Genomic DNA, 27,728 nt, shown 5'->3' on the forward strand with positions numbered 1-27,728 from the left:
TGAAGTATTGCTTTGTTTATTTCATTTATAAACCCTTAGTTCTCGTATTTCGCCGGCTTTGCTGCAAAATTGTATATTCTACAATATACAAAAAAGTATTGAAATTTTTTTTATAAAAGTGTTTTTCTTTTACAAAGGCTCTGCGAGGTTCACAGAAGCATAGTTAAGCTCAAGCTTAATTGAAAACTACAGGATTAATCAAGAGAAACCTTCTGCCCGTTGTTTGACATTGCTTTTCAAGTCCCCATTCTGATGCTGCTAATCAGCCATTCTCCAATACATTGCATCTCTTACCAATTTACTCTTATGGCATGTGCTTTTTCAGTATAAAAAAGAATCGCTTCTACTAATAAAAATAATAAGACAAGATGAGGATAGTGTTTGTACAGTTAGTCATATTAGGAAACTAATAAAAAAAATTTACATTCAGAGTTAATGCAAACTTGAATATCTCAGGAGGAAGCCATTTTGTCAGCCACGGCTGCTTGGGAGTGAAGTTGTATTTAGGTACATTAGAGTATGGTACATTTTCCTTTTTCCACCCAAGGGTTGCTTTTCATCAGCTCTGGATTCAGAAATGGGTCTTCTGGAATGCTATCTTCTATCCACTTCATCAACCTGCAGAGAAGAGGGGAGAGGCGGGGCAGTTAAATGGCTCTGTGCGTTTCTCGTGGTCTTATTCTGGCTGAAGTGGAGCTAGAACGTTTCTTTTCATCGTTATGCAGTAATGATACTTAGCGTCCCCATGGCATCTCTCAGTCGGCCGTCCTGTCAGGTAGGTAAAATACTAGTATCCTCAAAAGACCAGGGGGCTAACCAGATTGCCCACGGCTACACAGAGAGTCAGGAGTGTGACTGTGAAGAGAACCCAGCCGTCCCACCTTCTCTAACGCTAAACCCTCAACGCCCAGACTCTGAGTTTCCCAGTGCTGTGGGGTTGCTGCCGTTGGAGTAAGCTGAATCGGACGCAGCACACAGCATTGTCCAGGGTGGTGGCGAAGCCCTGTGGGCTGTTCTGTGGTGTTGGGAGCAGGAAACTTAGCAGGTGAGCAGCGGTTCTTGCATTTTGAGGCTATATTTGGCTCTTTAGTTTTGTCCGTCCCTCGCACCCAGTCTCAGCAGGCTGCCCTTGGGATGTCTGAGTGGGTGAGCTGCCCCCAAGACTCCTGGCACCGTGTTCAGCTACACTTACAACTTTCTGTCCTGACTTCACTTCTCTTACTTTTCAGTGTATCTTCCCTTTCACGTGTCTTGCTGACTATGCCCCTCCTCCTTCTTACTCTCCCCCACGTACCCAAAGGGTGTAGCCTGTTGGAGGCAGAGCACAGAGAAGTGTGGGGTGGCAGGTCTCTGCGTGAGCTTCCGACCCTGGGCATGTGACCTGTTTGCATAGTCAGATCTGTGAGGGATCACAGGGAGGGAAGGTGGGTGGCTTCCACCCCTTTATTGATAGAAGCAGCAGCGTATCTGTGTTTGTGTATGTGTGTGGAGCTGAGATTCTGTGGCTCTCACATCCACACCCGCAGTGATCAGGCACAAGGGTGCATGTACACCCACTCCTCCTCCCCCCCCGGCTGATCTGGTGCCTTCATGATGGGGATCTGGCATAACTGCAGATGCTACAGGCATAAAAAGTTCTGTTACGAGTTCTACAGTGTTAGGCAAATCACGTCCCCAGGTCTCTGAGGTCCACACATCCTCCTGAACGGGCGGTAGCGACAGGCTCAGTTACAACGGTACACGTTTTTCAGTAAAAAGAGCCTTGCATCCCAAAAGATCCTAGAGAGCTTTGCAGCTTTAAGCTCTTTGAAAGTTGCCACCTGGAGCAGAGCGGTTTGGGGAACCATCTTAAGTGGTGTTGGTGCCCCCGTTGCCTTCCGGTGACCAGGAGACCCCAGACTCAGGTAATTGGAGAAGACAAATGAGCAGATAATTTTTCAGCTACTTTGTTTCCAGAAGGCATGCCTCCGCTACAGCGCAGCGTGGGTCACATTTTAATAACGCGATTGTCTCTCGGATGCCTCACTCCCATTCATGATGGCGTGGACCTATGGTCCCCTCTCATTCACGATCACCTAACACCTCCAGGCTACAGTGATTATACGGGAAAGTAACAGCCCTGAAGCATTTAAGGTCCTCCGAATTTCTGCTAATGTGCATTAGTAGGTGAAAATGAGGAGTCAGCATCGTGTGGCCTGTCAGCCTTCTGCAGACCACAGCTTGAGAACCTCTGGTTTAAAACTCCTTGGCTTTGAACTGTGCCATTCACACACGCAATGGGTTACCCATCAGGAGATTAATTTTTTTTTTAATACGAGCAAGTGTATTCTAAAGCTTGGAAGATCACTGCCCAGAGTGTGAAACACAAAGGCTTAAGTGTACAGGACAGGTCAGGGCTGAATGTCTTTATCACCAAGCTGTGGAGGAGATTGTAACAATGCAATGCATTTTAATGAACATCTCTCATTTCTTTCATCCCGCAGGAAACCACTGGCCTCTGCTAGATTTGCCATCCTCCTCCCAGAATGCATCATTCGGAGATGCCACTGGTACCAGAACCATTTGGTTTCACCTGATATTCATGACCGTCCAGAATGCTGTATTCTGGGGCACAGTTGGAAGGTTTCAGAGACGAATCAAGCTACTAATCAGCCTGTAATCTGTATTTCTCCCTCCACAGCCTGGTGAGGAAAAGTATTCAGCACACAGGGCTGGGCCCGCTTCAGATTTCGCCAAGGCTTTGTCGCTCACGCTTGAAAGCAGCTGCTGTTAAACTTGTGAGCGTTGTCTCTGCAGCCATTCGGCAGTGACCCTCCCCTGGCCAGCACCCACAGCCCGGACTGTCGCAGCCCACTCAGACGACCCCCGCAGTCAGAACGGGGCCCGGTGTGTGAGTTTGGATTGCAGCCCTTTGCTGTTAAACCCGTTACTGTTCAAGTGCTGAGGGTACCGATTTGAGCGGGGCACGGTGAGCCTGCACTGTCCATGAACCCGCAGCCGCATCTCTGCCGCTGCATCTCCTTCCTGACTTGCAGCTCCCCGTTTTGTTCCGGGCCTGCCCCCTCACAAACATCCAGCAAAGCACCTCCCTTCTAACTTCCAGCCCCGCTGTTGTTCCAGGCCTGAGACAGACAGTCATGTGCTGTTACAGCCGCTTATGGGGTGGGGATTTGGGGACTACACCAGGTGGAGGTGAGCAGGTGTTTGACATTAGTACCTCACTCACCGTCTCTATTCTTGTGGAAACAACACTCGGGGCTCCACGTGCAATAGCCAGTCTCATAAACAAGCACTTGAAAGGGGCCCCAAAGTTCCTGCGGCAAATTTATTCATCCCGCAGAGACCAGGCTCGGCTTTTTTCTTTTGCAGATGAGTTTCTAGGGCAGGTTTCACTATATTCTTACAGGTGATTGTTAATAATTTGAGTGTGCCGAGGGGCGCCAGTCAAGGACCATGTACTAGGTGCAGTACAAATACAACATAAAAGTCCGTGCTACAAACTAAGATGAGAAAACGGATGCAGGCAGACGGGGGAGTATGAGGAAACCACGAGACGATATAGGTCAACGGGATGGGCAGTGATCGCAACACACCAGTTGCCTAACCACTGTAACATTTGTTGTAGGCTTCACAGCAGAGGAGAGTTTTAAAGAGGGTGTTGAAGGAGGACAGTGAGCTGGCTTTGTGACTGGAGACCTGGAAGGATTGCAACCTTAGCAGCACACAGGAAGTGAGTCACCGGGCACGGTCATGACTGTGTGGACTTTCAAATCTCTGCTAACGATTTAGCCCCCCTCCACACTTCAGCTAGAGGTTGCAGTGTTGCTGGCTTTCTCAATATTTGGTATTTTGTTTTTAAAGCCCCCGTCCCAGAGTCAGGTGAGTCTGTGCGAATCTCAGCTTTCAATAAAGACATAACCCCCATAGCAGCTCAGAAACCCCACGGCAAATAAAAAGAGCCCAGCCTTTGTTGTTTCTCTCGTTTTCTGGGCAGGCTCCATGTTTGTTTGAGGATTTGGAGCTGCTGATGTAACAGGTGAGAGATTTCTCAGCATCCCTCTGTGGGGAGCAATCTCAAAGCCCGAAGGGGTGGGAGCTTTCTGTGGGGCAGAGGATGATGCAAAGGCAGCTGCATCTGATGCTATGGGAACATCAGTCTGGGAGCAGTTGGGTCGGCACTTCTGCTATCTAGATAGGTCTTGAGTTGGATTCTTAGAGCTACCAGGGCTTAAATGAACAGTGCAAGGCTCCTTTCTCAAAAGAATTTGCACAACACTACAAAGATTTGGAACTTAACAAAGTCATTAAGTCGTATGAATTTTTCCAGAAGCCAGGAGAGATGCCTAGAATGGAATAGGTCCTGCCACATGCACTATGGAGTTGTCCCCAGTGCAATAAGTTTTATAATACAAAAGCACCTGACAGAGCAGATTTTCAAAGGTAAATGCAAATTCAGTGGCAGCTCCCTCTCTCTTGCACCGGCAGATGCCTCCCTTTGCACATGTATTTGGCACAAGTGTTGCAGAGCAACTCTGTTGTACATGCACTTATCCAGGCTGTGGGTGCGGAGAGGGGAAGTAATGTTTCTAGGTGCACTTCCAGCCTGGCTCTGCAGGGAGCACTATCTGCAGGCCTGCTGGGCGCTGAGGGGTGCATGGCCCCCATTAAATCTGGACTAAAGCAGGAACCCTGCAAGCTACCACCACCTCATGAGCAGGTCACCAAAGTGGAAGGGTCCTTTGCTTTCTAATCCAGGGGGAAAGAGCTGAGAAACAGCTGATCCAACCCAATCATGGCTAAAACAGAGCTAAACTAAAGTTAGGTGCAGACATATGTTAACCTAGCGTATCCCTTATCCTGGGCAAATCTTTCCTGCTGGCCTGGTCTTCTTGATGCCAATTTATTTCTGGCAAAGGGCGCTGGATTCAAGACCCTGGAGTCTGCTGTCCTATGTGGGGCCAGCAGCAGGGCCCGCTTCCCGCAGGGCCTGCCAATGCACCTCACTCCTCCCAACTATGCGGAGCACCTAGAGGGGTTTTCTTGTCTCCGAGTCTATCTCATCTTTAGCCTTTCTGCTGAGGCTGCTGACAGAGAGAGCAAAATTCTCAGCTGGTGCATATCAGCACGGCTCCATTGACCTGAAAGGAGCTACTCCAATTTATATCAGTGTGGTCCAAAGTGCCTGTTAGAGTGACCTGTTTGAGATGAGGGCGTATATCCACTAGGCCTTGGTCTAAGACCCACCAACTCGTTCCATGTGGGCTACTGAACAGCCGCCAGAAGGGGCCAGGGGAAAGCATTGACTCACTCAGGTATTGTTTTAGAAGACATCTCCCTCTTGTAAGCCAGTTGGTATTTCAGGCTGTCTACTTCCTTCTTCCACTGCGGGAGGTCCCATTCATCCATGGTGGCAGGTCTTAACGAATGTCCTTTCTAATGTGGAAGCAACCTGGGCTGAAAAAACAAAGGCAAATTTGCACTCGTTAATACTCCCAAAGCCCGTTCCTCCTCAGGTGCGTTGGTTATAGCTCGTTCCCTCCCGCTCTAGCCCTTCATGGCTGAACATGTCCCTGTTGCACGGCCGTTGGAAATGAGCTTTCCTACGGGTGTGTCTATTCTCTGGGAAAGAGCTCTGCCCTGCCGTTCACAGATGAAGTGGCTTGTCAAGAACACATCAAGGCTTTCTGTGCAGCTCGCCCCTTTGCCCGGGACCTGTTGGGTGTAACGGGCGTAATGGTTACCCGGTGATGGTGGCTCCCCACGTAGCCCTGCCATAAGAGTTCAAACAAAATGAACTCGCAACCTGGGAATTAGGATCTGCTGATGCAGAATCCCCCCTTCGGCATATTCACCGTGCATTCTCCACGGTCTCTGGCTGTCGTCACCACTGTGGGTTGCAAATGGTCAGTGAGGTGATGCCAGGAAGCTGAGCTTTGGCTACCCTTCATTGTGGTCCCTGACACTGACTTCCCGCCCCCCCCACCCCAAATCTGCTCCTGCCATGCCCTTAGATGTCCTTCCAGACCTTTACCAGGGGCTCATTGTTTGCAGCTCCTTCACTGCCACCCAGCTCCACCTCTCTAAACTCTTAGGCCAGAGCTGCACCATCGTTTGACAGCTGTTGCCCTTCACTCTCTTCTTTCTATGATGCACCTGCATCATGCCAGGGGTCCCTCCCATGCATCAAGGGTCCCTGCTGTGGCTGCTGCTCAGTCTGAGGCTACCACTAAGGAACTAGGTCGGGCTGGTGTGTTCATTTGAAAGTAATTCTCCCCCGCGTTGATCCCCCTCCCCACTGCAATTTGCATAGTGCATCAGACGGCATTATCGTTTGACTAACAAATCTTTTTGAGTGCTGCATGGGGAGGGAGATCTGGCAGCTGTTCCTGACCGATGGAAATGAAGGATTTAGCCTTGATGTAAATATCTGCCTTTCAGGAGTAGTCAGACAGCGGGCTAAGCTCCAAAGTGGGTTGGACACATGGTACTTGCTAACCACAGCCCCTTCATTCTGAGTCCTGCCTTCCCTGGATGAAACCAGGCCCAGATCCTGCTGACTGAGAAGCTCCTGGCATTGTGTGTCTCGGGGTCAGAGAAGAGCCAAATGTACTTGTCTCGGATGTTAGGACAACACTTACACGTGGCAGCTGAATATAAGCAACCTGGGATTCAGAAGGGGAAGGGTTAACTAAGAGAGATGCAACGAGTGACTTCCAGGGGAGACCAACCAAACACCATTCTTCCTCAGTGAGCCTGGGGAAGGCTTCCTTTTGGATACCTGGGAGAGACCCACCAATGTTCTGATTTGGGCGAGTGGCTGGGGCTACACATGCAGATATCCACTAAGCCTGGATATGAGAGGAAAGACCAATTTTGTGTGAGGGGCTTTCAGACAGCTGGGGAGAGGCCCTGGGTCAGAGGAAAGAATGCTCGATAAATCTCCGAGCCAAGTTGGGGAGTCCCTAGGCATAGGGCTAATCTGCCAGTGGACACAGAGGAGGTCCAACCACCGGAGACAGGCTCGGCCATTCTAACCGTTGGCTGTTGGCAAACACAGCTGAGCACAGCTTCCTAGTGTCTAATCTCTAACAAGGCAGGTAGGCTGGAAGAAAGATAGTCCCGTGGATAGGGTGTAGGCCTGGCGCTTACGCCTAGTTCTGCCACAGACTTCCTGTGTCACTTTGGCCCAGGTCCTCATAGCTATTGAAGACCTATCTCCCATTAATTTCAATAGGAGTGGGGCTCTCAAATACCTTTCAGGTCCTTGACGCTCAGGGGCCTGATTCCAACAAGGAGATAGAACCTATCGAGTTTGTTGTTATAAAACGTAGCGGGTTAGTTAGTTTGCCGTCTGCCTCACCTAGCGTTCTCCTGGTGCGTCACAAGCCCAGGAGACCCTTTTGAAGCCCCAAAGGGAAAAAAGCATTGCTTTCCTGCAGAGCATGCAAGGAATAGTTCAGAGATTCCTCCTGGATCTACTAGGACGTTAAGGGCCAGATTCTGGTACCCTTAGCCTGAGTCATACATTACACGTAGCCTCACTGAAGTCAGTGGGACTTCGGATGGAGCACAAGTAAAGCTATCGGAATCTGGCTATGGTTGCAAACGCTGGGCCAGACCCTTCGCTGCTGTGTTGTCAATCAGTCAAGCAACATTCATATTACATTTATATTAAATTGGGCACAGATAGTGCGGCTGAAAGGTGCTGGCTTGACGGCCCTGGTTCTCTGCTGTGCCTCAAGCAGCCGCAGGGCAAACATCCCTCACACCCTGTCCTACCAACATGCTTCAGGCCTGACCTGCAGGCTCCCCCTATTTCGTCTTCCAGTGGGGTTCAATATGCATATGTCATTTCTCTACCAGCATGGGCGGTATGAAGTGCCAGTTGTCACAGTGATGGTTTGGTGATGTGGACAGCTCTCCATATTACTAGGAACTGCCCTGAGACCAACTCATTGCACACAGGTGGGCTTGGCAGAATTTGATTCTTGTTTGTGATGATTTGGATGGATCATATCAATTTTTATGTTTAGATTTTTATCTATTTGAATTTTCACTGTTGAGGGAAATTCTGGGAGGAAGGTCAGACAAGGGCTGGGGAGGGGCAGCCAATTGTTTAATGACAGTGGATGCTGCGATTCCAAAAATGAAAGCTTTAACTGTTGAACCACAAATGCTCAACATCACATGTCAAAATATACAAAGTAAAGATCCTAAAAATCAAACTCTGAAACCTTCTCTTAGAGCATTTTTCTTATCTCGCCTCTTTGTACATTTCCATCCTCATGGATGGAACTATTGTATAGTTCTCCTCACTTTAGTGTGTGTGGTGAAATTGACGTTTATCAATATTTACTGGTAAAAATCAAATCCTCTCAAGCCAATACCAAACAGCCACCGGACGAGAACAACTTGTCTAACACCAGCCAAACCCGAGTCCTAGCCAGTGAACTAAAGGTGAAAAGTGCGTTAACAAATACCAATTTCCTCAGTCGTCTTGATCACTGTCCCCCCTACCAGCTCTTTTCCAAGTCCAGTTCCCATTTCCTCCTGCCACCTCGAAATTAAAGGTTCCAGCAGCAGCTGGGGACTCCAGACTCCGGGATACCTGTAGAGGTGCAATTTCAGGGGTCTGAGGCCCAGTCTCCCTGTTCACCGGTGCAATCTGCCTGCACCAATGAACCTGCAGGCACCAAATGGAATATTTGCCCTTCTCCCTGCATTGGGCAGAGGTGCAAACAATCCGAGTTGCTCCTGCAATTCAATTCTAAATACAACTTTGCAGGTACAAAGTGCACCTGCCGGGAAAGACCCTGCCCGTCTCCCAATCTGGCCCTTACTGTAAAGAGTGTCATTCCCACAGTGAAGCATATAGGCCTGTCCTGCTGCCCACTGGCTATTGCATTTGTCTCTGCATCGCAACAGCAGCCCCACTCCTACCTTTGCACGAATCCACCAAAGTCAGAGCTAAGCAGCGGCATAAATAACACAAGAGCTTCTCCTTTTATAGCGTGGGCTAGCAGGTTTTGTGCTTTGCATACGCTGCCGGAAGCATTAACATTCAAATAAGTAACCAGGAGAACCAGGTCAGCTTTGATTGCGATTTAGATTCTATGATGCCCTTAGGTGGAGTGTGGCACGTAACCACTTGGCCACTATAAATGGAGCCTGTTTGATGGTGGGGGAATACATCATCTGTGCTGATAGGTTGTCAGAAGGGTGAGCAGGTGGGATGCAGTCCCTGAGTAAAGGGACCAAGACAAATGTTGCCTTCACAAAGAAGTCATTGACCCTTGCACAAGGGTGGAGGTCAGGCTAACATCCATGAAGACAATGAGTTACTCCTGTTTTACACGGATGTAAGTGAGATCAGAGTCAGGGCCGGGGTTTGGTTTGAGGTCGATATACACCGAGGGTTCACTGCAGGCTATTGCAGTTGGGTTCATAGGCTTGACTGGGCCTGGCAGGATTGTCCCCACTGAGCAGCATAGTGAGCTGATTCAGGGCGATCCCTGTTACTTGAACATCCAGTGCTGGTCAGGTTTCCAACATCGACTGCCCCTTGCCAGCTAACGCCAGTTGACATGTGCTTAACGCTAGAAGCACTGGTGAGAGCAAGGGGCATGAGGCAAGAGGTGAGCAGTGATGGACTGGAGAGGCTGAGAGGAGAATGGGAAGGGATGGATGGGGGAGAGAAGAGAATTTAAAGGGGAGCGAGGAAGGGAAAAAAATCACAGAAAATAGAAACGTGGGGAAGGAAGCCAAAGGGCATGCACACTGCAATGTTGGTCTCGCTCTCATGCTGTGCCTGTCAGCTCTAGCTCTTTGCAAAGATGAGGCAGGAAGTATTCTTGTCCCTATTTCACAGCAGGGGAAATCAAGGCACAGAGCATTGACATGGCCTAAGGTTACCCAGCAAGTCCATAACAGAGTCCAGTTGAGACCCTGGAAGTCCTGGCACCGAATGCCACAATGAGCCCGTGATAAGCCAAGCTGTTTCACGTCTGAGGAAGGGGCCAGAAGCCGCAAGCACCTGACCTAAGACTTTTCTCTGGGCAAGGCCCCTCTGTCTGACACCTCAGCCCCAATGGCTGGCTGGCCCCAGTGGGGCCCTGCTGCACTTTGCTGTCAAGCCGAGTGGCGGTGGGCAATGGCCAAGGCAGGTGGGCAGGGAGGTCCCCATCCAGCTCGATCTACCCTGGTCCCGGTTTGTCCCTCTGGGCAGCCTCCAGCAGGGTGTGGAAAGCAGCATGTAATGCCCAGCCTGGCACCATTGCAAGAAACCGTTCATGCTGCTAGAGCAGGCGGGCACCTGGGCATCAAAGCCTCTGGCGCCAGTTCCAATAATCCAGGCGGGGGGAGGCCCTTGCCCCAAAAGACCTAAAACAACCCTGCGGAGCGGCCACAATGTTCAGCGCCCCCCCCCCCCCACTGCATTCTCCAGCAGGGTGGCCACGGCCCGGGGTGGGGGGGGGTCTGTCTTAGCTGGGCTGCATGGATGCAGCAGCATGCGGTGTGCGCTCACCCTGGACACACACACACACCCCGTCACTGTCTCCCCACGTCTAGCCTCCAGCTGACCCTGCCCCCTCAACGCCACACACCCTCGCCCCGGGCAGCCAAAAGGCGAGAGCTGCCATGACCTTAGCCTCGGCATCTCGCTTACAATATTAGGCTTATAATGTTTTGGCCCTGAAACTGACGTCCCCGCTGGTGAGCGTGACGCGGTAACAGCTTTTAGTGGACCAACTTCTGCTGGTGAGCAAGACAAGCTTTCGGGGGTACGCGGAGCATGTCTTGGCAATCACGTTCCTCTACCGTGACGGCAAACGCCAACGGGCCCTTCGGAAACCTCCACCCGCCGCAGGGATGGCAACAGAGCATCACCGAGAGGCCGCACATGGCTAACTTCAAACACACACATACACCCCCCCCCATCCCCCAACAGAGCTTCCCAGGCGGGACTGCACGAAGGCCCCGGCTTTTCAAAAGACCGGCAACGCAGTGTGACCGAGACTGAGACGCGAGTCCCAGGCCGCAGCTGCAAAGGGCCGGTTGTGCGGGGCGCGTCCCATCTCCCCAGACTTTTCCGATACGCCGCAGACGCAAGCTCCCCGCCGGTGCCAGCAAGCAGCAGATGCGTGTCCCTGCTGTTGTTCCAAAGCGATGCAGGCAAATCAATAGCAAGGCACACAAGGCGGCTTTGATTTAATCTCTTCCCCTGGAGGGAGTGGAGGGGGGGGGGAATAATTCCTCTCCCCTCCCCTGCCAACGCCTTTGTCGTGCTGCTTTTCAAATAAACAAATCAAATCAGCCACCTACCTTGTAAGAAAATATGTAACCGGGAGGAGAAAAAAGTGCAGGTCCCCCCTAAAGGATGCGTCCTCCACTGGCTCAGCGAGACTCAGTGGCCCTTTACCAGCATGGATCCAGCTAAAGCTCTCCTCCCTGTTAACAATCGCCAATCCTCAGTGTAAGCTATTAATGTGCAGCCAGGCCAGCTGCCTCAGACACAGCACCGAGCGGGATAATGAGACCGTCTTTTCCCCCACCCCACCCCAGAGGATTTTGCTGTTTAGCGGTTTGGTACTGAGCTAAGCCGAGCGCCAGCCAGCCTGTGTCCCTGGCTCCTGTGCTGATCGCGCCAATGCCCTCTGTGCTGGAGAACGGGTTCTGCAGAAAGGGCTGATGCTGCTGGCTCTTGACCAGTCTTTCTCCTATTGACAGCCGCTGACAGTAACAGCTCCTGTTTGGATACCATAGTTACCTCTGCCGAAGCCTGGTGCCTTAATTGTCTCCCTAAGGGATCAGGGACCCCCAAGAGATGCTCGAGTAGAATAACACGGTGTAATACAGTCGTTACTGTACTGCTCAGACACAGTGATCATTCCTCAGGCTTTGCTGGATCCCTTGCACAAGATTGCCTGCTTAGTGTGTGCTGAGTTATTAAACAACCAACCAAAACTCTAGTCCCACTGCCGGCTTTGCCCCGGAGCCCCTCACGCAGCTGGCGCAAGAGCCGTCGGGCTGTCTCCGGCGTGGGTCTGTGCCGATTGCTGGCACATCCATGAAGCCAAGCGAGCCTCATTGCCAGCAGAATGAAATGGCGATGTTACAGGTTTAAACAAAGTCAAACGAGAAGCGGAGCCGTAACAGAAATGCCGGCGGATTGAAAAACCCCAACCCCCCCTCTGAAAATCAAGGTAGCTAAACTGCTAAGCATTAAAGTAATGAACAGGGTCCCTAGTTTAATTACTATGAAACAAAAACTAGAATATCATCACCCAGCTAAACGTAGTGTCGCCGTCGTGGAAGAAGTGGGACAGTCGAGTGTCGAGGCACTATTGGGGATGGCCAACCTGAGCCTGAGAAAGAGCCAGAATTTACCAGTGGACATTGCCAGAGAGCCTCAGTAACACATCAGCAGCCCCCCACCAGCTCCCCCGCGCCCCGCTCCCAGTGCCTCCTGCCCACTAGCAGCCCCTCCAGTCAACTGTTTTGTGGTGTGCAGGAGGCTCCGGGGAGGGGGGGACCGAGGGCATGGCTGGCTCAGGGGAGGACGTGGGAAGGGGTGGAGTGGGGCAGGGCCTATGGCAGAGCCAGGGGTTGAGCAGTGAGCGCCCCCCAGCACATCGGCAAGTTGGCACCTGTCGCTCCATTCCTGGAGTCGAGTCGGGGCCTGTACAAGGAGCCGCATATTAACTTCTGAAGAGCCTCGTGTGGCTCTGGAGCCCCAGGTTGCCCCCCCCCCCCTGCACGATGGTCTCGACTAGACGACTGGGATTCGAGACTATGCTGTGTGCTGGAAGAGAGTATGGTCTAGTAGCTAGAACTAGGGTGTCCTCTTCAACCCAGAGCAAGTCACTTCCCCTCTTCAGGTTCCCAGCTGTAAAACACGTCTATTTACCAACCTGCCAGGCGCCTTCCAAGTCTTAATTCACTGCGGGGGTTGGTTTGTTTGTTTCCACGCTTGGAGCGCGTCGGGCATAAATCGCAATAGAACGGATAATAATAATGACACTGAAAGCCTGGGCTGAAAGCTGCTCCCCGAGTGCCCGGTATCATATTACGATCGTTTCATTCTTTCACTCTGATACGCCGGCGGCCCCCCTTTCTAAGGCCCCCAGCTGAGCTCACAGGTGTATTGTTGGCTCCACTCAGGAGCTCTTTCCCAGTCCCTGTCCGTTCCATCTCAGACCGGTGGCCAGTGGCCATGCCCAAGCCAGCGGCTAAGAGCCTGGTAATGCGGCCATTCTCCTGCCATTAGCGCCTCATCGCTGCCGCTTTAGACTTGGGTTTTAAACTGCAGCCAGCAGTGGTCATGAACCACGAACGAAACACTTACCTGCCCATACACATCCCGTTGGCTATACCCTGCTTCGAGCACATGGCACATACAGTAAGTGTATGAGTACAGGGAAATTACCCCTTGTCTCAGCGGTTTGTATTCTAGGCCAGGCTGGCAGCTACTGCCTATTAGTAAGGTTGCCTGATACTTCCTGTGACAACCCTGTGTTTTCAGTTACTTGTAACGGTGCCAATTTTCACCTGTTTGGGCTGAAATGTTTCCATGCTGGCTGGGCCGCTGCCTCATGGTTTGCAAACATTCAGCCCAAATGGTCCAGCTGTTTCCAAGATGGAGGCGAGTGAAAAACAGATTGTTTTGCCCATGTTTTTTTTTTTTTAAAAAAAATCCTTTGAAAAGCTCCAGCGTGCCCGTGCTGTGGAGCAAGGACTACTGAGCTGTAACGTCCCACAGCTTTGCAGCTGGACACAGAAGACTCTGTCCGGGGCTGAGCAGGACTTTGCAGCTCTGGGTGGCTGTGGGCCAAGCCGAGGCTGGGCCCCGAACCGGAGAGCAGGGACCTTGTCTGTGCTGGGCACTCAGTGCTTCCTTCTGCTGACACCCAGAGCAGTCAGGAGAAAGCTGCCTGATTTGAACACAGAGCCAGACGGCGGGGGCGACGGGGCGGAATTCGATTGGAACAAGGAGCCTGGGGTGGGAGACCGGGAGTTTGCGGGGCAGAGGGGGTGGAGATTGGGCCAGGAGACTGGCGGGCGGGAGATTGGGAGTTGGGAGGCGACGGATTCATAGATTTTTTTAAGGTCAGAGGGGGCCACTAGATCAGTCAGTCTGAGTTCAAAGGTGCCTGCGACTCACTTGGCAAAGAGACTGGGACAAAGAATCGGGTTGGGGCAGGGCTGACCTTGGCTGAGAAGCTCAGCGAGCAAGACTGGGCTTTGGCCAGGGAGCCAGCAGGGGTGGGGAGGAGTGCCAGATTGTATGAGGCACTTGGTTGTTGCTTATGCAGTGAAGCTAGGTGTAACAGTCGCCCTACCCAACCCCTTTGCAGTGAACCAAAATGTGCACCACCCCAGCTGGCCAAGAAGCGACAGAGGACTGTTCTAGCATTATGCTGCTCGATGGTATGGGCCGTGCTTTTTGTTACTCCATTCCGTGTCAAGCATTTTCGCTCAAGGTGGAGCCAGCTGAAATCAGCAGGGCCTTGCGAGTAGCAAGCTGAATGATCAGCGGCAGGGCTGGCTGGAGGAGATGGCAGAGGAGGAGACTAAGAGCTCCCAATGCTCAGGAGTTACATTTTCTTTGAGAACCAGTCGAGAGGGCACTGGATTGGGTGTCAGGACACCTGGGTTCCATGCCCCAGCGCTGCTGGGTGACCTTGGGCAAGGCTCCGCTCTCTCATTGCTTCTGTTTCCCCCTTCTCCGGCCTGGCTCTCTCTATGTGTTTGCCCAGCATGTCCCGCCACAGAGGCCCCGTCTCGGCCGTGCTATAACGTGGCTGGTAATTACAGTGTTGCCAGTAGCTCCCGCCTGTCGCGCTCGTTCTCGCGTGACGGCCTCACCTGGGAGCAGGGCTAGTTGCCGGATGTCACACTTTCACGTGCTTCCGTCTCTGCCCGCTTCTCTAACCGCTCTCTCTTCAACCTGGCCCCTGAGGGGCGCCATCCAGCCATGGCGGCTTTGTGCAGCATTCACATGAAGACGCCACACAGACACAGCTGAGTTCCAGTTTTACCAGCCCTACACAAAGCCACCCAGGTGGCCGAGCAACGCCGCTGCTTCGTTCGGGTCTGGGGGGTGCCTGCGATGGACGGTGGGGAGCCCCACTAGGAAGCTCCCAAACTATTTAAAGGGGCACCACCCACTTCCTATTCACTACACGAGCCCTCTATTGCCAAGTTGTCCGAGGTGCCAGATCAGTCACGTCACAGCGTTCACAACATTTGGCACTGAGGTGCCCCCTCGTCCTCCCCGCTTTTGCCGGGCATGTGGGGAGATGCCAAGAAGCGACGCCACGGACAATGGGCCATGGTGACAGCACTATCATCTCACTGGTGCAGGCGATCCCCCCCCTTCCAGGCCCGTGCCGAGCCGAGTGGGACACTACAGGCCCTGCTGCTGGTGTCTGTGCTGGGGGGCGAAGCAGAGCCAGCGTGGCCAAGCTGGCGCCTTGCACGAGCCGCACGGCTGCACGAACCCATTGAAAGGGGGCACGAAAATTAGTAAGGGCTCAATGCCGAGGTGAAGGACGGCAAGAGCTTAAACTACGTGCGCGTGTAAGAGAGCACAGCTGGACACACACGCTGGTAAGGGGAGTCAGCATGCATAGGGACAGGACAGCATGTGTGTCTCATTAATGGCTCTTGACCGTTCTCCAGCAGCCCGTGCTTTCTCGTCAAGGCCGATACATTTCCAGCTCCAAATCAATGTGGGCGCCAGGGTATTTGCTGTTGGCAGGTACTGTACGTCCGTTATGGCCAAAGTCCCTTGCGGGCTCCATCCGCCGCCTGTCAAATCGAAAGAACTTTAGGTGCGTCCCTGGGGAGTCGCTGCTCATTTGACCAGTGCAGACTCAGCTGATGGGAACCAAAGACAGAACCAAGTCTGCCTTCAAACCGCAGTACAAGCTGTGTTTTTACAGGCAGCAAAACCGTCGCTCAGGTCTCAGAAAAAACGGGCTAAGCGCCTTGGACTGGTTCAGTTTGGAGTTGATGGTCAAGGCACACAAGGAAAGGGCAAGCAGAGAGGGGCTAGCCAGCCGGCCACTGTAAGAACTAAAGCCAGCAGTCCCGCCAGAAGGCGTCACTCTACTTGAATTATACTGGCCTGGCAAGTCAGGCTTGTGGGGCTGCTGTGAGGACTGGGGCTTCTCAGCTGCGGGCTGGCTGGAAAAGATGGGGGTTTCTTGCTCCATCATGGGGCTCAGGCTGTGTACCTCTCAATACACACACAATGCCCACTCGGGGGGTCTCACTGTGCTCTTTCCTCTGGCCGAACAGTGACTGAAATCTCTGTGTTAGGCCCCCCCAGGCAGATTCTCAGTCTGGTTGCTGCTCAGCCTCCAGAACTTAATTTCCAAGAACATTTTCACGGGAAATCCTGACATTTTTGTTAACTGATGTTCAAAATTTCCACAAAACAGTTGAACAGAAATGATGCCGTTCAGAAACGGCTGGCCTGTGCCTCCCTTGGGCCGTTCTCTTCATGACAACAGCGGGGAAGGCACCATCTTTGCTGGGGCAGAGCTGGAGTCCAAAAGGGACAATATTGGGCCAGTCTGCGCTGGCGTCACTGAACCAGCCTCTGCAGGCCATTTGTTCACTGGATGCTCCTTCCCGGCCATAGCGTCTGCCTCTTTGGGCACCATGTCCCCTGTTAAAAGTATTCCAGGGACTTGAAAAATCGTCAAGGACTTGTATGAAGACTAAGGGAGTAATTCACCAGGGAGCAGGGAAGGAGAATTCCACTGCAGTCCAGGGACTCAGCTCATCCACCACCCATGTTCTTTGAGACAAATCAATTTATCAATATCACAGCACTAGGGCAAACGCTCATTGGCTAATCTTGACCTTGAGGGCATGCCACAGCTGTTAGCAGCTTAACCCTTTCCGAGGCTTCACAAATATCTTGCCTAAGCCCTTGGCAGTTGGTTTCAGCTTTTTAACTTCTGTCCTTTTTATAAGGCCATCAGGGCTTGCTCACACTGGTGACAGGACCATCTTCTGGGCACCCCTCCTCTGCTAGTCCCAAGTCCTTTCTTGCTCTCGTTATGATAAGGCACTCTTTTCCTGAGCGCCAGCCTGGTGGCCGGGTGTCTCTGATAGGGATGCAATGTCGGGGGAGAGGGCAAGGGGCCCAGGCTCGCCCGGCCAGCTCTGAGGGGAGACCCAGAAGCCTGCACCATCTCTCCGGGTGGTGCCTGACGTGGCAGCCCTGCAGCCAAGGACCCAGTGCCCACTCAGGAGGCAACAGGCTGGAGCCCCGGCATCCCCCACCAATGGAAAGCCCTGGCATTCAGGCTGCAGCCCCTCTCCCTGCTGCTGCCCCACTCAGGGCTGGGGAAATGTTGGGGCCTCCCCTTCCCAGCCTGCAGCACTGGCAGGTGCCCCAGCCTGATACCTCCTGTGCGAGAGGCCGGATCCTGCTGCTGACTCAGGCATGGCCGGGATGGGAGGTGGCGGTTGCCAGGTTTCCGCTCAGAGCTGGCCAAGGGAGGGGGACGAGGTTCCGCACTTCATTGCACCCCCGTCCCCCCATGATCCTTTACCTTTGCACAGGCCTGGCGGGAGCATAGTGCCCCTGCTTCTCCGCTTTTGCTGCCCACAAGTCAGTCAACCCGGACTAGTGGCCGCAGGGCACCAACGGAGGAGCTCCAGCACCTCTTTCTTTGGGGCACCAGCACTGGGCTGCTGTCCCTGTCCTTCCCCCTCCCGCCCCCCCATCACCTCGCCTCTGCGCGCCTGCCAGATAAAAGCAACAGCAACAGCCCTAGTGGAAGCCGAAGTTTCTGGCATGTTCTTTGTAGCCAACCTGGAGCCTCCGGTGCTTTACCCTTTTCAGGGAGAAAACTCTTAGGGAGCAGGGGTGAGTTTCTTTCTTTAGTTAGTTGGTTGATTTGTTTATTTCAGGGGTGGGGTTTGGAGGGGGCCTCACTAGACCTACATAATGAAGCCATGCTTTCTCTTAAAGAGAGCTGATTCATTTTTATTGTGACACCAACACTGGGCTTTTCTTTGGGACTCTAAATCCGTGATGTTGGGCTCCTGTTTAGCAGCCTCTTGGGGTTCCTCGCTCCCGCTGGTGCGCTGCGTTTTTCTGTACGACACCACATGTTGCTTAAAGAGGTCAGCGATACTGGCTTCAGAAATACCAGCTTACTGAGCCGTTGACATCAATCGTAAGCTCCTCGTGCCGCCTCTCCAAACAGTTCTGGGGCAGGATTGGGGGGTTAACGACAAAATGACGCTGAAGGTGGGTTATTGGATTTTCTTGTCTTTTCCGACATCTGACTGTAGTGGCAGCTAAACAGGGTTGTGCACATCTGCAGCAGAGCCCAGAAAGCCCCTTTAGAAAAGAGCTTTGTTAGGGATGACGTCATTGGCTTTGGACTTGCCTGGGGCTCTGTTTACCCTCTCGCTTAGAAGCAACTGGGAATCACGAATGCTGCAGCACAGCTGTGGCAGCCAATGCAGGAAGCATCTCCTCTGACAGCTTTGCCAGCAAGGTAAGTGGGTGAGGGGGCTGACAGCAAGGGAAGTTCAGCTTTTCTGTGTAGATTTTCCCGAGAAGCAGCAGGGGCCACTGGACAGGAACTCACAAGTCATGGGCCCTGTGCCTGGCTCTGACCCTGGCCTGTTAGCTGATGTTGGGCAAGTCACTTCACTTCCGTGCTTCTCCGTTTCTCCCATCCGTAAAATGAAGATATGCTGCCCGCCTCTGCAAAACACGTTGAGCTCGATGGCTGAAAACAGCTACGTGGCAGCTAAGCATTAATAAATCACAAGGCATCTGCTGCTCTGTACCGTGAATCAAGACTGGTACGTCGTGGAAGTTCAGCTTCCCATCAGACTAAATAGCCCTCCCTTGGGGTACTTTGGAGGAGCATACGTCCCTTTCTTTAGCATCGTGCACAATTGCCACCCATCTGTTGGCCTGGCCCTAGCACACGGATCTGTCCACCTGCTCACATTGAAATATCAGACGTGCCAAATTCTTCAGCTGGTCAAAAAAGTCAGTTTTACAGAGGAATATCCCCAGCTGGGGGGCATCATCCCAGGAAACGCTTCTGGGCCAGGCCTGGCAGATTGCAGGCCCAGCTTTATAGATTAGGGAATTACGAACTCCTGAAGTTTTGTAATATTAATGATTGTGGGCCAGCTGTTAATCTGGCAGCCAGCAACGAGCTGCTGGTTAGTTGCTTAGTCCAATTTATTAAAAATTATATTTCTGGCAGGCAGCTGGAAGAAAGATACTGATGTGTGCCTCTAGTTCATTGACAGAGTCTTTAACTAACACCACAATAACGGAAAGTAAATGCGTTAGGATTACCGTATTGCCCCCAGACCCTCCCTGCGATTACAGCCCTTCTGGGTGAGGTGCTGGACAGACCAATAGAATGAGGCAGGCCGGTCCCTGAAAAGCTTACAGTCTAAACAGAGAAGGCAGACTAAGGGAGGGAGAAATGAGATATTATTTTACACTGGGGGAACTGAGGACCAGCTTCAGTGACTTCCCCACCGTTGTGGGGCCCAAATATTCCCTGGCAGAGCTGGGAAATGACCCCAAATCACCGGAGTCCCAGCCCAATGCCTTCATCCATCCTTCACACATCGTCCAATTTTAAAGCATCGATTTTGAAGTTCCCATGAATTCCGGATTCAGATTCCCTTCTCCATCCCCTCTTCTGAGCCCAGCCTTGATAACCAGCCATGTAACGAACTATCCTCACACTGCACCTGTGGAGGACAGCAGCTCCTGCAGAATGTCACAACTGCGCCTGTCCAATGCTTGACTTTGTTCCTTCATTAGCCCAATGAATGGCAGCATGCAATACGAATATGATGTTCCTTCTACCGGAGAGTTGGGCATGCTTAACCATGCATCTGGAGGTGAATACATGTACATTTCAATCTAGATAGTGCCAATGTGTTTAGCGACTTCTTACCAAGATGCCATCTCAACACCAGCTACCTGCCCAGAATTTTCATGTCACATGCTGCAGTAACTCATTAGAGCTACTTAGAACTTTCCAGCCAATCTGAAGTTCTTCCACGGAAGCCATGATGGGGGCTCAAATCACAGGCTCTTGCCTGAAAACTACAGAGCCCTCTGACAGCTTGCTTCATCTGGCACATAGTAAACGACCTCCGCAAATGCAGGACCTCCAGCCTGTGCAACGTGTTGCATCCAGTGGAAACCAAGTGCGCTACTGCTGTACTTACTTGCCTATCACTCCTACCTTATAGCCACCAAAAGACACCCAACCAAAGACAGAGCAAGCTCATTACACTGCAGCCCTTGGAAACTTTGAAATATGGAGCTTCTAGAAGACTACATCTATTGTGCTCCAACCCACTTAGTGCTCTAGACGCTGATCTACTCACCTTCCTTAATGCCTCATGCAGCATGATGAAGTCATTTTTTTGGGGCTTTGATCTAATGTCAGATCTGACCCTTCTCTCAGTGAAGTCTCTGGTGTGTCTGCCATTAGCATCGGTGGCTGCAGGATCAGGGCTGTAAACTGTAAGGGCCAAATTTCCAAAGCCCTCCGACCTTTGGAGCCCAAAGACGCAGACGCATGCTGTAGAAAGCCGATCATATTTTCATTCACCAACTTCTGTCTTATTTTGCAATCTCACCACTATGTCTGGGGGACATGGTGGGGGAAGTAAGAGCTTTTACGAGGGACCGAGTTGGTTGCATGCGGTCTGCTGGCCTAAGCGTTCTCTGTCTTTGTAAATCCTCTCCTACACTCACTGAGCCAGAGAACGTTGAGGCCAGCAAGGTGAAGTGGCCTGGTAACAACACAGCATGCCCGGTGAGGACAATGGAATCTCAGCAGAAATGAGCCCACCCAGCTCCCCACAAAAAACCCACAGAGCAATCACAGCAGAGGTAATAAAAAACAGACCTTAGGCAGAGGTCATCAAAAACATTGATGGTGACCTCAGAGCAGGTGGCTAATTATGGATCTCTTTTGAATGGTGTTTTAGCTAATTTAGCTTTCTAATGCATGCTCAGAAGGGATAATCTCATTTAGCAGGTTAATTAGTGTGCTCTGTAGAAATAGTTTATCAGTGAATGTCCTATCCTGCTCAGCAGAGACCATTTAAAGGTACAGTACTGAATGTCTGGACTGCAGGAAAAGCCAAAGAGACCTTCAGTGTTGACTGTATATGGCACCACATCTTGCTCTTATTTTGATTGGGTAATTGACTGCCCATTGAAAGTCTTAGAGTATGAACAAATGCAGAGATTTCCAAAGTTGGCAAGGGGGGCTTAGATACCTAATCCATATTCGAGTGAATAGGAATTTGGTGCCCAGAAGCAGGTTGCTTTGCACAACTCAGCCTTAATCTCAATATCAAAACTTGTATTAGTAGTAATGAATAGCTGTATAGCAGCAGGGCAGAAAGGTCCCGTTGAGGCTTAGGCTCCCCACTGTGTCAGGTGCTGTACATACACACACAAACCCTGCCCCAAAAGATCCTGCTCTAATTAGAAACACAAAGCAAAGAGTGAAAGTAACAACAAGAAGTGGGGCTGGGGAAGCGAGGATGAGGGCAGTGGTAATAAAAAACATGATTATGTGGTTTTGTCCACACGATTCATAGTTTTCTTCCACACTTGTAATCAGACTGTAGCACTCACTGTCACAGGAAGTAATTGAGATCAAAAACTTAGCATGATTCCAAGAGGGACTGGACATTTAGATATATAAAAAGATTATCCAGCATTACAATAGTTACTACAATTTTCGGGGGAAGGGATATGCAACCTTGTGTTTCATGTTTAAGATAATCTCTAATATTAGGGTTTAGATGAGATCTTCAAAGGAAGCAGTTTTGTTCACATCTGCCTATTGCAGGGTTTATTGCACCCACCTATGAAGCATCTGATGCTGGCCCCTGTCTGAGACAGGATACTGGACTAGACGGACTCAGTATGAGCTAGTTTGGCAAGATCTGTGCATAACTAGATGGTTCCTACATTTCTGTATCACTTGATCAGCTTCCTCTTCCTCCTCTATTTTGTAAATATAAAAAAATTCAGCTGTCGCCAATGGATCCTCATCTTCCAGGATGCAAGCTAGGATTAAAATCGACAAGCGGATAATTTAGGAGCTGTATAATACCAGAGAGCATTGATCATGCAAGATTAGCAGCAAGGTCTAGTGAAATCATTTTCCTAATGGATCTAAAATGAGCTGGAAATAAGCAGTCACAAGCACTATGTGAAAAACGTGGTGTAAAATATACGGCGTACGGCAAATCTGTTAGCCCTGCCCCTTCAAAAGGCCTACAGAGCACTTGCCGTGCTGACACTGGCATAGGCATCCAACTCCCGGTAACCAACATCTCCACCCTCCTCAAGCCATTATTATTATTAGCTATTATTTTATTAGTAACCTTCACTCATCAGGTCCGGGAGCCTCACAATGAGTCTACCTGAAAGACAGCTGAGGAATGTTGTGAAATATCTTCCTTTTTATTTTCTATTTGCAAACTGGCTTGATGCTGCTAAGAAGTCATAAGCAACATCAAGTGACAAAGGGAAGCTGTTGACCAGGAGTGAGCAGTCCATTGCTAAGGAGGTCTTGTGTGTCTTGTAATATCTTTAGGGCAGGGACTGAGTTTTACTAAACCTACCATACAGCACTTAGCCCACCAGGGCCTCTGCTACTGAAAAAAAGAATCCCTGGTGCTGCTCATCGACAGATCTCAAAGTGCTTTGTCAAAGGTGGTCAGTAGCATTATCCCCCTTTTACAGATGCAAATTATACCTCATTCAGGGGGGCTATAAGGACCATGGTGCTCAAAGATCCTTGGATGAAAGGTGTCTAAATACAAGCCAGTATTATCCAAAATGAATTTTGTTTCTTTCACAATCCAGCTCCTACCCATAACATCAAACAGCATCAACATCTGTTAGTAGTCTTTAGGATATACGCTATAGTAGGCAAACATTGTTCCCCCACACCCATCTTCAGAAATTTAAAGAGAGCAGTTGCTATGGCTAATCACAATCTCCTGTTAGGTTAGGAACAGTATTTTGATCATTTGGTCATACTTTTGTTCCCCAATATCTCCCCTCCTGGGCACCAAAAGAGTAGCAGGAAATAACCTTAAATGTGATTTGATTGAGGTCAAGAAGGTATCCCCTAAGGTTGTCTTTAAGGCTCTCTTCTCATAAACTTCCTAATTCTTTGGCACGGTGCACAGCTGATTTCTCTGCTGAAGGCATCATGTCAGTATTTCTCTGTCTGAATTATCATTTAAAATTAAAATTACAATTAGCTTTTAATATAAGAACAGGCTTCTTCTGCATACCGCAAAAAAGCCAAGCTGAGGTTTCTTGAACCTGATGCAGGAATTGTCCATAATTTGTAATGAAACCTGTCACATGTAATATTAAGATAGAAGTTGTTGAATCTTCAGAAATGTTTTGTTCTTCAACTCAGACATCCATTTACTCTTCCTCAAAACTGGCCTGTATTTAGAGCAGAGGATTTCACAGCATCGCATACATAGGTGATCTTAGGAGACAACCCTGCTGAACTTTTGATCTTAAGGTTTTATTTACGGCAAAATATAAGTTGAATTGCCCCCAAAGAGTTACAGGATACATGCTAAAGACTGCTAACGGTCACTGCACCTGTTTGACAATGGAGTTAGGAATAATCCCTATCAGGGAGTCTGAACAGATGTTCAGATTGTACAGTTTACTATTCATTCATTCACTGCACAGGTCAAATTTAAGATCTGATTGTAAAACCTAGGGAACATTACTTAAGAATGGACAGGCAGGCCAGACGTCATGAGAAGAGTAGAGACACAATATGGGTGAAGCAAAAGCTTTTACTGGATGAACTTCTGTTGGTGAGACACACAAGCTTTCAAGTTTACTCAAAACTTTTGCAACACGTTCAGAAACTTACTCAGGGGGTCTCAGCTAAATACAAGGTGAAAGATTGTTCAGCATAAGTAGTTAACACATTTCAAGGGACCAGTCAAGGTGAAGTGGCTTGTTAACATGGCATAATTCCTAAATATTTAAAAGTAAGGAAGATTACCCCCCACCCCACCATACTGGATGTTGAGAAATAATTTATTATTACACATTTCTAAAGCTCCTAGAACCCTAGCACCAGAGTGCTCAGTAACAGTACTTTCTACTGAGACAGTGCTTTCCATCAGAGAATCAGCTCAATTTTACTCAAATTCAGTGAGTTTATCCTTACTGGCCAGGTAGAGCATGGAAGCACTATCCTGTTACTGATGAAGAAATGGAGGCACAGGTGGTTTGTGTGACTTGCACACGGTAACACAGGAGTTGTGAGGCAAAGGCTGGAACAGAACCCTGGTTTCTGACACTCAGTCTTCTGCTACAGGCAAAAGACCATCCTTCTGCCTGGCCATAAACTAGCCGTTCGTTAGTCACCCATTCAGAAGGCCACGGCAATGGAATTCTGAAACATGGTATGGCCAAGGTTACATGAGGCCACCACCATCTCCAGATGCAAATAAGTGGTGCCCCTTCCTTGAATCTCTATATTAGAATTGAGCTAATTTTCAGATGAAATTTGACTTTGCATGCAGACAGGTTCATTTTTTTGGCAGTACTGGCTGTATAATGGTGTCTGTTAAAGGAACACCCCAGTTTAGATAACTTGGAAATTTGGATCAGAGAAATACTAGCAAAATAAACTCAACCATTTTTGATCATATAGAACTTTTAACATCTGAAATGAAATTCCACTTATCTTGATTACTCATGCATTAAACCCGATTGGCCTTCAACCTGACATCCCACACTGACCACCAGACAAACTTTTGAGGTTATGTGGATGCTAGTCTCACAGGAAGGCTGGGAAGAGGTTTTCAACTTCTGTTGATTATCCAAATTTGGATAAACAAACAGCTATAAAGAAATTTGGTCTTTAGAGAAAGCCAGTTCTTCATACACATCAGATTACCCCATTATCTATAGCAGGGGCGGGCAAACTTTTTTGGCCTGAGGGCTGCATCAGGCTTCTGAAATTGTATGGAGGGCCAGTTAGGGGAGGCTGTGCCTCCCCAAATAGCCAGGCATGGGCCAGTCCCCGCTCCCATCAGACATCCCTGCTTCTTGCCCCGACAGCCCCCCCAGGACCTCTGCCCCATCCAACCCACCCTGTTCCCTGATAGCCTCTCAGGGACCCCTCCCCCATCCATGCCCCCCCCACCCTCCCCCAGCTCTTGATCCCCTGAGATCCCAGGCCAGGATCTCAGGCAATCAGAAGACAACTAACTGGTGTGATGGGTAAATCTTTTGTGTTACCAGGAGCAAAGGCCCTCTCCCTGCTCAAGGACTCTTTCAGTAGTGAATGGCCCAGTGGTCAGGGTAGGGTAGGATAGGATAGTGGTATTTGACAGGTTTCACTTAAGTGAGGGAAGTATTTCTGAGCCTCATTTAGAAAAAAATATACAGTTTTGCATTTCTGATGTCAGGATATGATTCTCTCTGCAGTCACTTTGCTAAGGGATGAACAGGGAGTTAAAGTGTCAAATGTGAGGGCTACGCTTTTCTCTGTCCTTTCCCCATGTATGACGGCCATCCCCAATTCCTCTAGAAAGGAACCAATATATCACAGGCTGAAATAAGCGTATTTTTTTAAACAGAAGATTACATTGATCTGATGAGTTGGGAAAGTGTCAAATGAGAAAGGACTTGGCGAGGTGTGATGACCCTTCCCCCGGATACTGGGTTTAGTTTACAGCTGAAGTGATGGGTTTTGTGAGTTGTAAGAACATAGACTTTGAGACCCCAAGTTGTCAGTCTCTGCTCAAGATCACCAGGACTGGAAATAGCAGTTTATTGCAGGTCAGGACCCACGTGCATTTGGGGAAGGGGAAACTTGAATAGCCTCTGCTTCCAATAAGTGAATAGGCATCAAATTGCAAATTAAGTAAACTTGGAAGGATTAGATTTTTAATCCGTAAACATAAATTTCATTGCACACACACAAACTGATGGAAAATTTTTCCATCAATCATCAAAACTGAGATAGGCAAACAAAAAATACTACTTGAGAGCTCAGAGTTGGAGTCACAGATACTTAGTTTGTATATTTTAACATGTTACGCAGACAATGTGTGTTTAACGGTTTATAAAGCTAACCTTTTGAATTTCAACATCTGCTCTCATTGTCTGACCCACCCCCTATAATTTCCTACAACTGTGAAAATTTAAATAAATACACGTTTAAAAAAAAAAAAAAAGAGATATCTAGTGAAAGACTAAAATATAAAATTCTGCCCAGCCTACGAAGCACCTACCAGAATTGTATTTGAACTAAACAGATGCACAGCAGGCGAGAGTACTACAATAGTTACAATTTATTTAACGTTTTATACAAGGGGTTTCAATTCACATTTTCACTTTTTTTAAAAAAAGAGACAAAGCTTCAATAAAAGTATTTTTGTAAAGAAAATAATTTAGCCGAACTTGGCACGAATAGGCAGTAAAAGCCATTATAAGCTTTAAATGTGCAAAATAAAATACATGGACATGCCAACATTTCTTCCCCTTCGCTCCCAACACTGAAAGATGTCATGGGGATTGTAGTCAGACTGTACTTTTTACTGAATTACATTTCTCTAATTCTACATCCAGTTTTAAAGGCAACTATTAAACTACAATTATGATAGCAATTCAAGTAACCCAGAGGTGTTAGCACCTGTCAAATAGCCATCAACTGCAATACATCAAAAAAACAGAGCTCAGTCTGACACACCTGAAAGTTAAAATTTCTCTTTACAAACTATTAATTTACAGCATTAGAACCATTTCTAGTTTCTGTATGAGCATTTGGGATTGGAAAAGTCCAGGAAAATGGAGAGTGGAGGTACTAATCTAAAACAAGTGGTTCATATACATAATTAGATGCCACATGCAGGAGGGATTCCAAAGAACGCACACTATTATCATAAACTCGTGCAGGACCATGAATTAACAGTTTCTCTTATCCAGGAGCTGTCTGCTCAGTCAGCAAGTCCTCTGCTCCTGACATCACAGATCAGTGTGCATATGTCATGGTAGAGAACAGATGTCTGTTGCTCTCTCTGCACTTCCATATAGTAAGCAGCCCTGTAAGCATGTTAAATTATAGTCCATAAAAGCCAGATTGCAGAGAACTGCTAAAGCACGTGCCTGCAAGAAAGAAGAAAGTGTTAAGCACACTTTGGCTTAAACACCTCCTCCACTCAACACAAATCTAGAGTTGGATGGGATTTTTAAAAGTTTGTAAAATCAGCTCATAGGCTGAATACTTTTATTGAGGGGGAATAACAAAAGGCAACCAACTGGGAGGTATTACACGGCAAGTCAGAAAATTCTCAAGAACCTCTAAGAGTGTTACATTTTTTCCAAAACAGCTATGAACTTGGCAACTTCATGATCAGCCGTGGTGCCAAGAGGCAGCCTCCGTAATCCCTGCACAGAGAAGAGGTGGTTAGAAGTTGTTTTTTTTTAAAAAATTCTATAAAAAAAAAAAGAGGCGCTCACTTACTAAAGTCATCTCCCATGGAGGGGTAGATAGCCAGCCTTACATCTCCCAGAATACCTCCCTTCCAGAATCCCTGACTACCTGCTGGATTAACTACTCCCTTTGTGCCCTCCTCTCACTCACATGTGTGTGTCTTCTTCTACCTGGTCTCATACACAT

General features: G+C 49.3%; 2 protein-coding genes across 3 annotated transcripts in view; both read right to left on the reverse strand.

Moving 5' to 3' along the window:
- Window positions 1-40: 40 nt before the first annotated feature.
- Window positions 41-11,915, reverse strand: GNG13 (G protein subunit gamma 13). 2 transcript variants are annotated; one of them, XM_084640969.1, is made up of 3 exons: window positions 11,768-11,915; window positions 5,309-5,454; window positions 41-618 (listed from the first exon to the last, which is right to left on the reverse strand). In XM_084640969.1, the coding sequence occupies exons 2-3, from the start codon at window positions 5,404-5,406 to the stop codon at window positions 513-515; spliced, it is 204 nt and encodes a 67-aa protein (XP_084497095.1). In that variant the 5' UTR covers window positions 5,407-5,454; window positions 11,768-11,915; the 3' UTR covers window positions 41-512. The 2 variants fall into 2 exon arrangements, with proteins under 2 accessions (XP_084497095.1, XP_084497094.1); XM_084640968.1 differs by lacking the exon at window positions 11,768-11,915 and adding an exon at window positions 11,323-11,733.
- Window positions 11,916-26,414: 14,499 nt separating this feature from the next.
- Window positions 26,415-27,728, reverse strand: part of LOC311527758 (uncharacterized protein) — a 31,753-nt gene continuing 30,439 nt past the window's right edge. Inside the window, exon 20 of the mRNA XM_084642055.1 lies at window positions 26,415-27,496. Within this exon, the coding sequence (XP_084498181.1) occupies window positions 27,419-27,496 (78 nt within the window). The 3' untranslated portion in view covers window positions 26,415-27,418. The remainder of the gene's footprint in view (window positions 27,497-27,728) is intronic.

This window comes from Lepidochelys olivacea (assembly GCF_965140295.1).
Source record: "Lepidochelys olivacea isolate rLepOli2 genome assembly, chromosome: 10".
NCBI classification, from domain to species: Eukaryota; Metazoa; Chordata; order Testudines; family Cheloniidae; genus Lepidochelys; species Lepidochelys olivacea.

Bases quoted from the DNA above. Each gene is read 5' to 3' on its own strand.
- GNG13 (XM_084640969.1), bottom strand. From the start codon at position 5,406: ATGGATGAATGGGACCTCCCGCAGTGGAAGAAGGAAGTAGACAGCCTG. The intron at 619-5,308 runs GTGAGTCAATGC...TCTTCTCTGCAG, and splicing joins TCTTCTAAAACAATACCTGA to GTTGATGAAGTGGATAGAAG.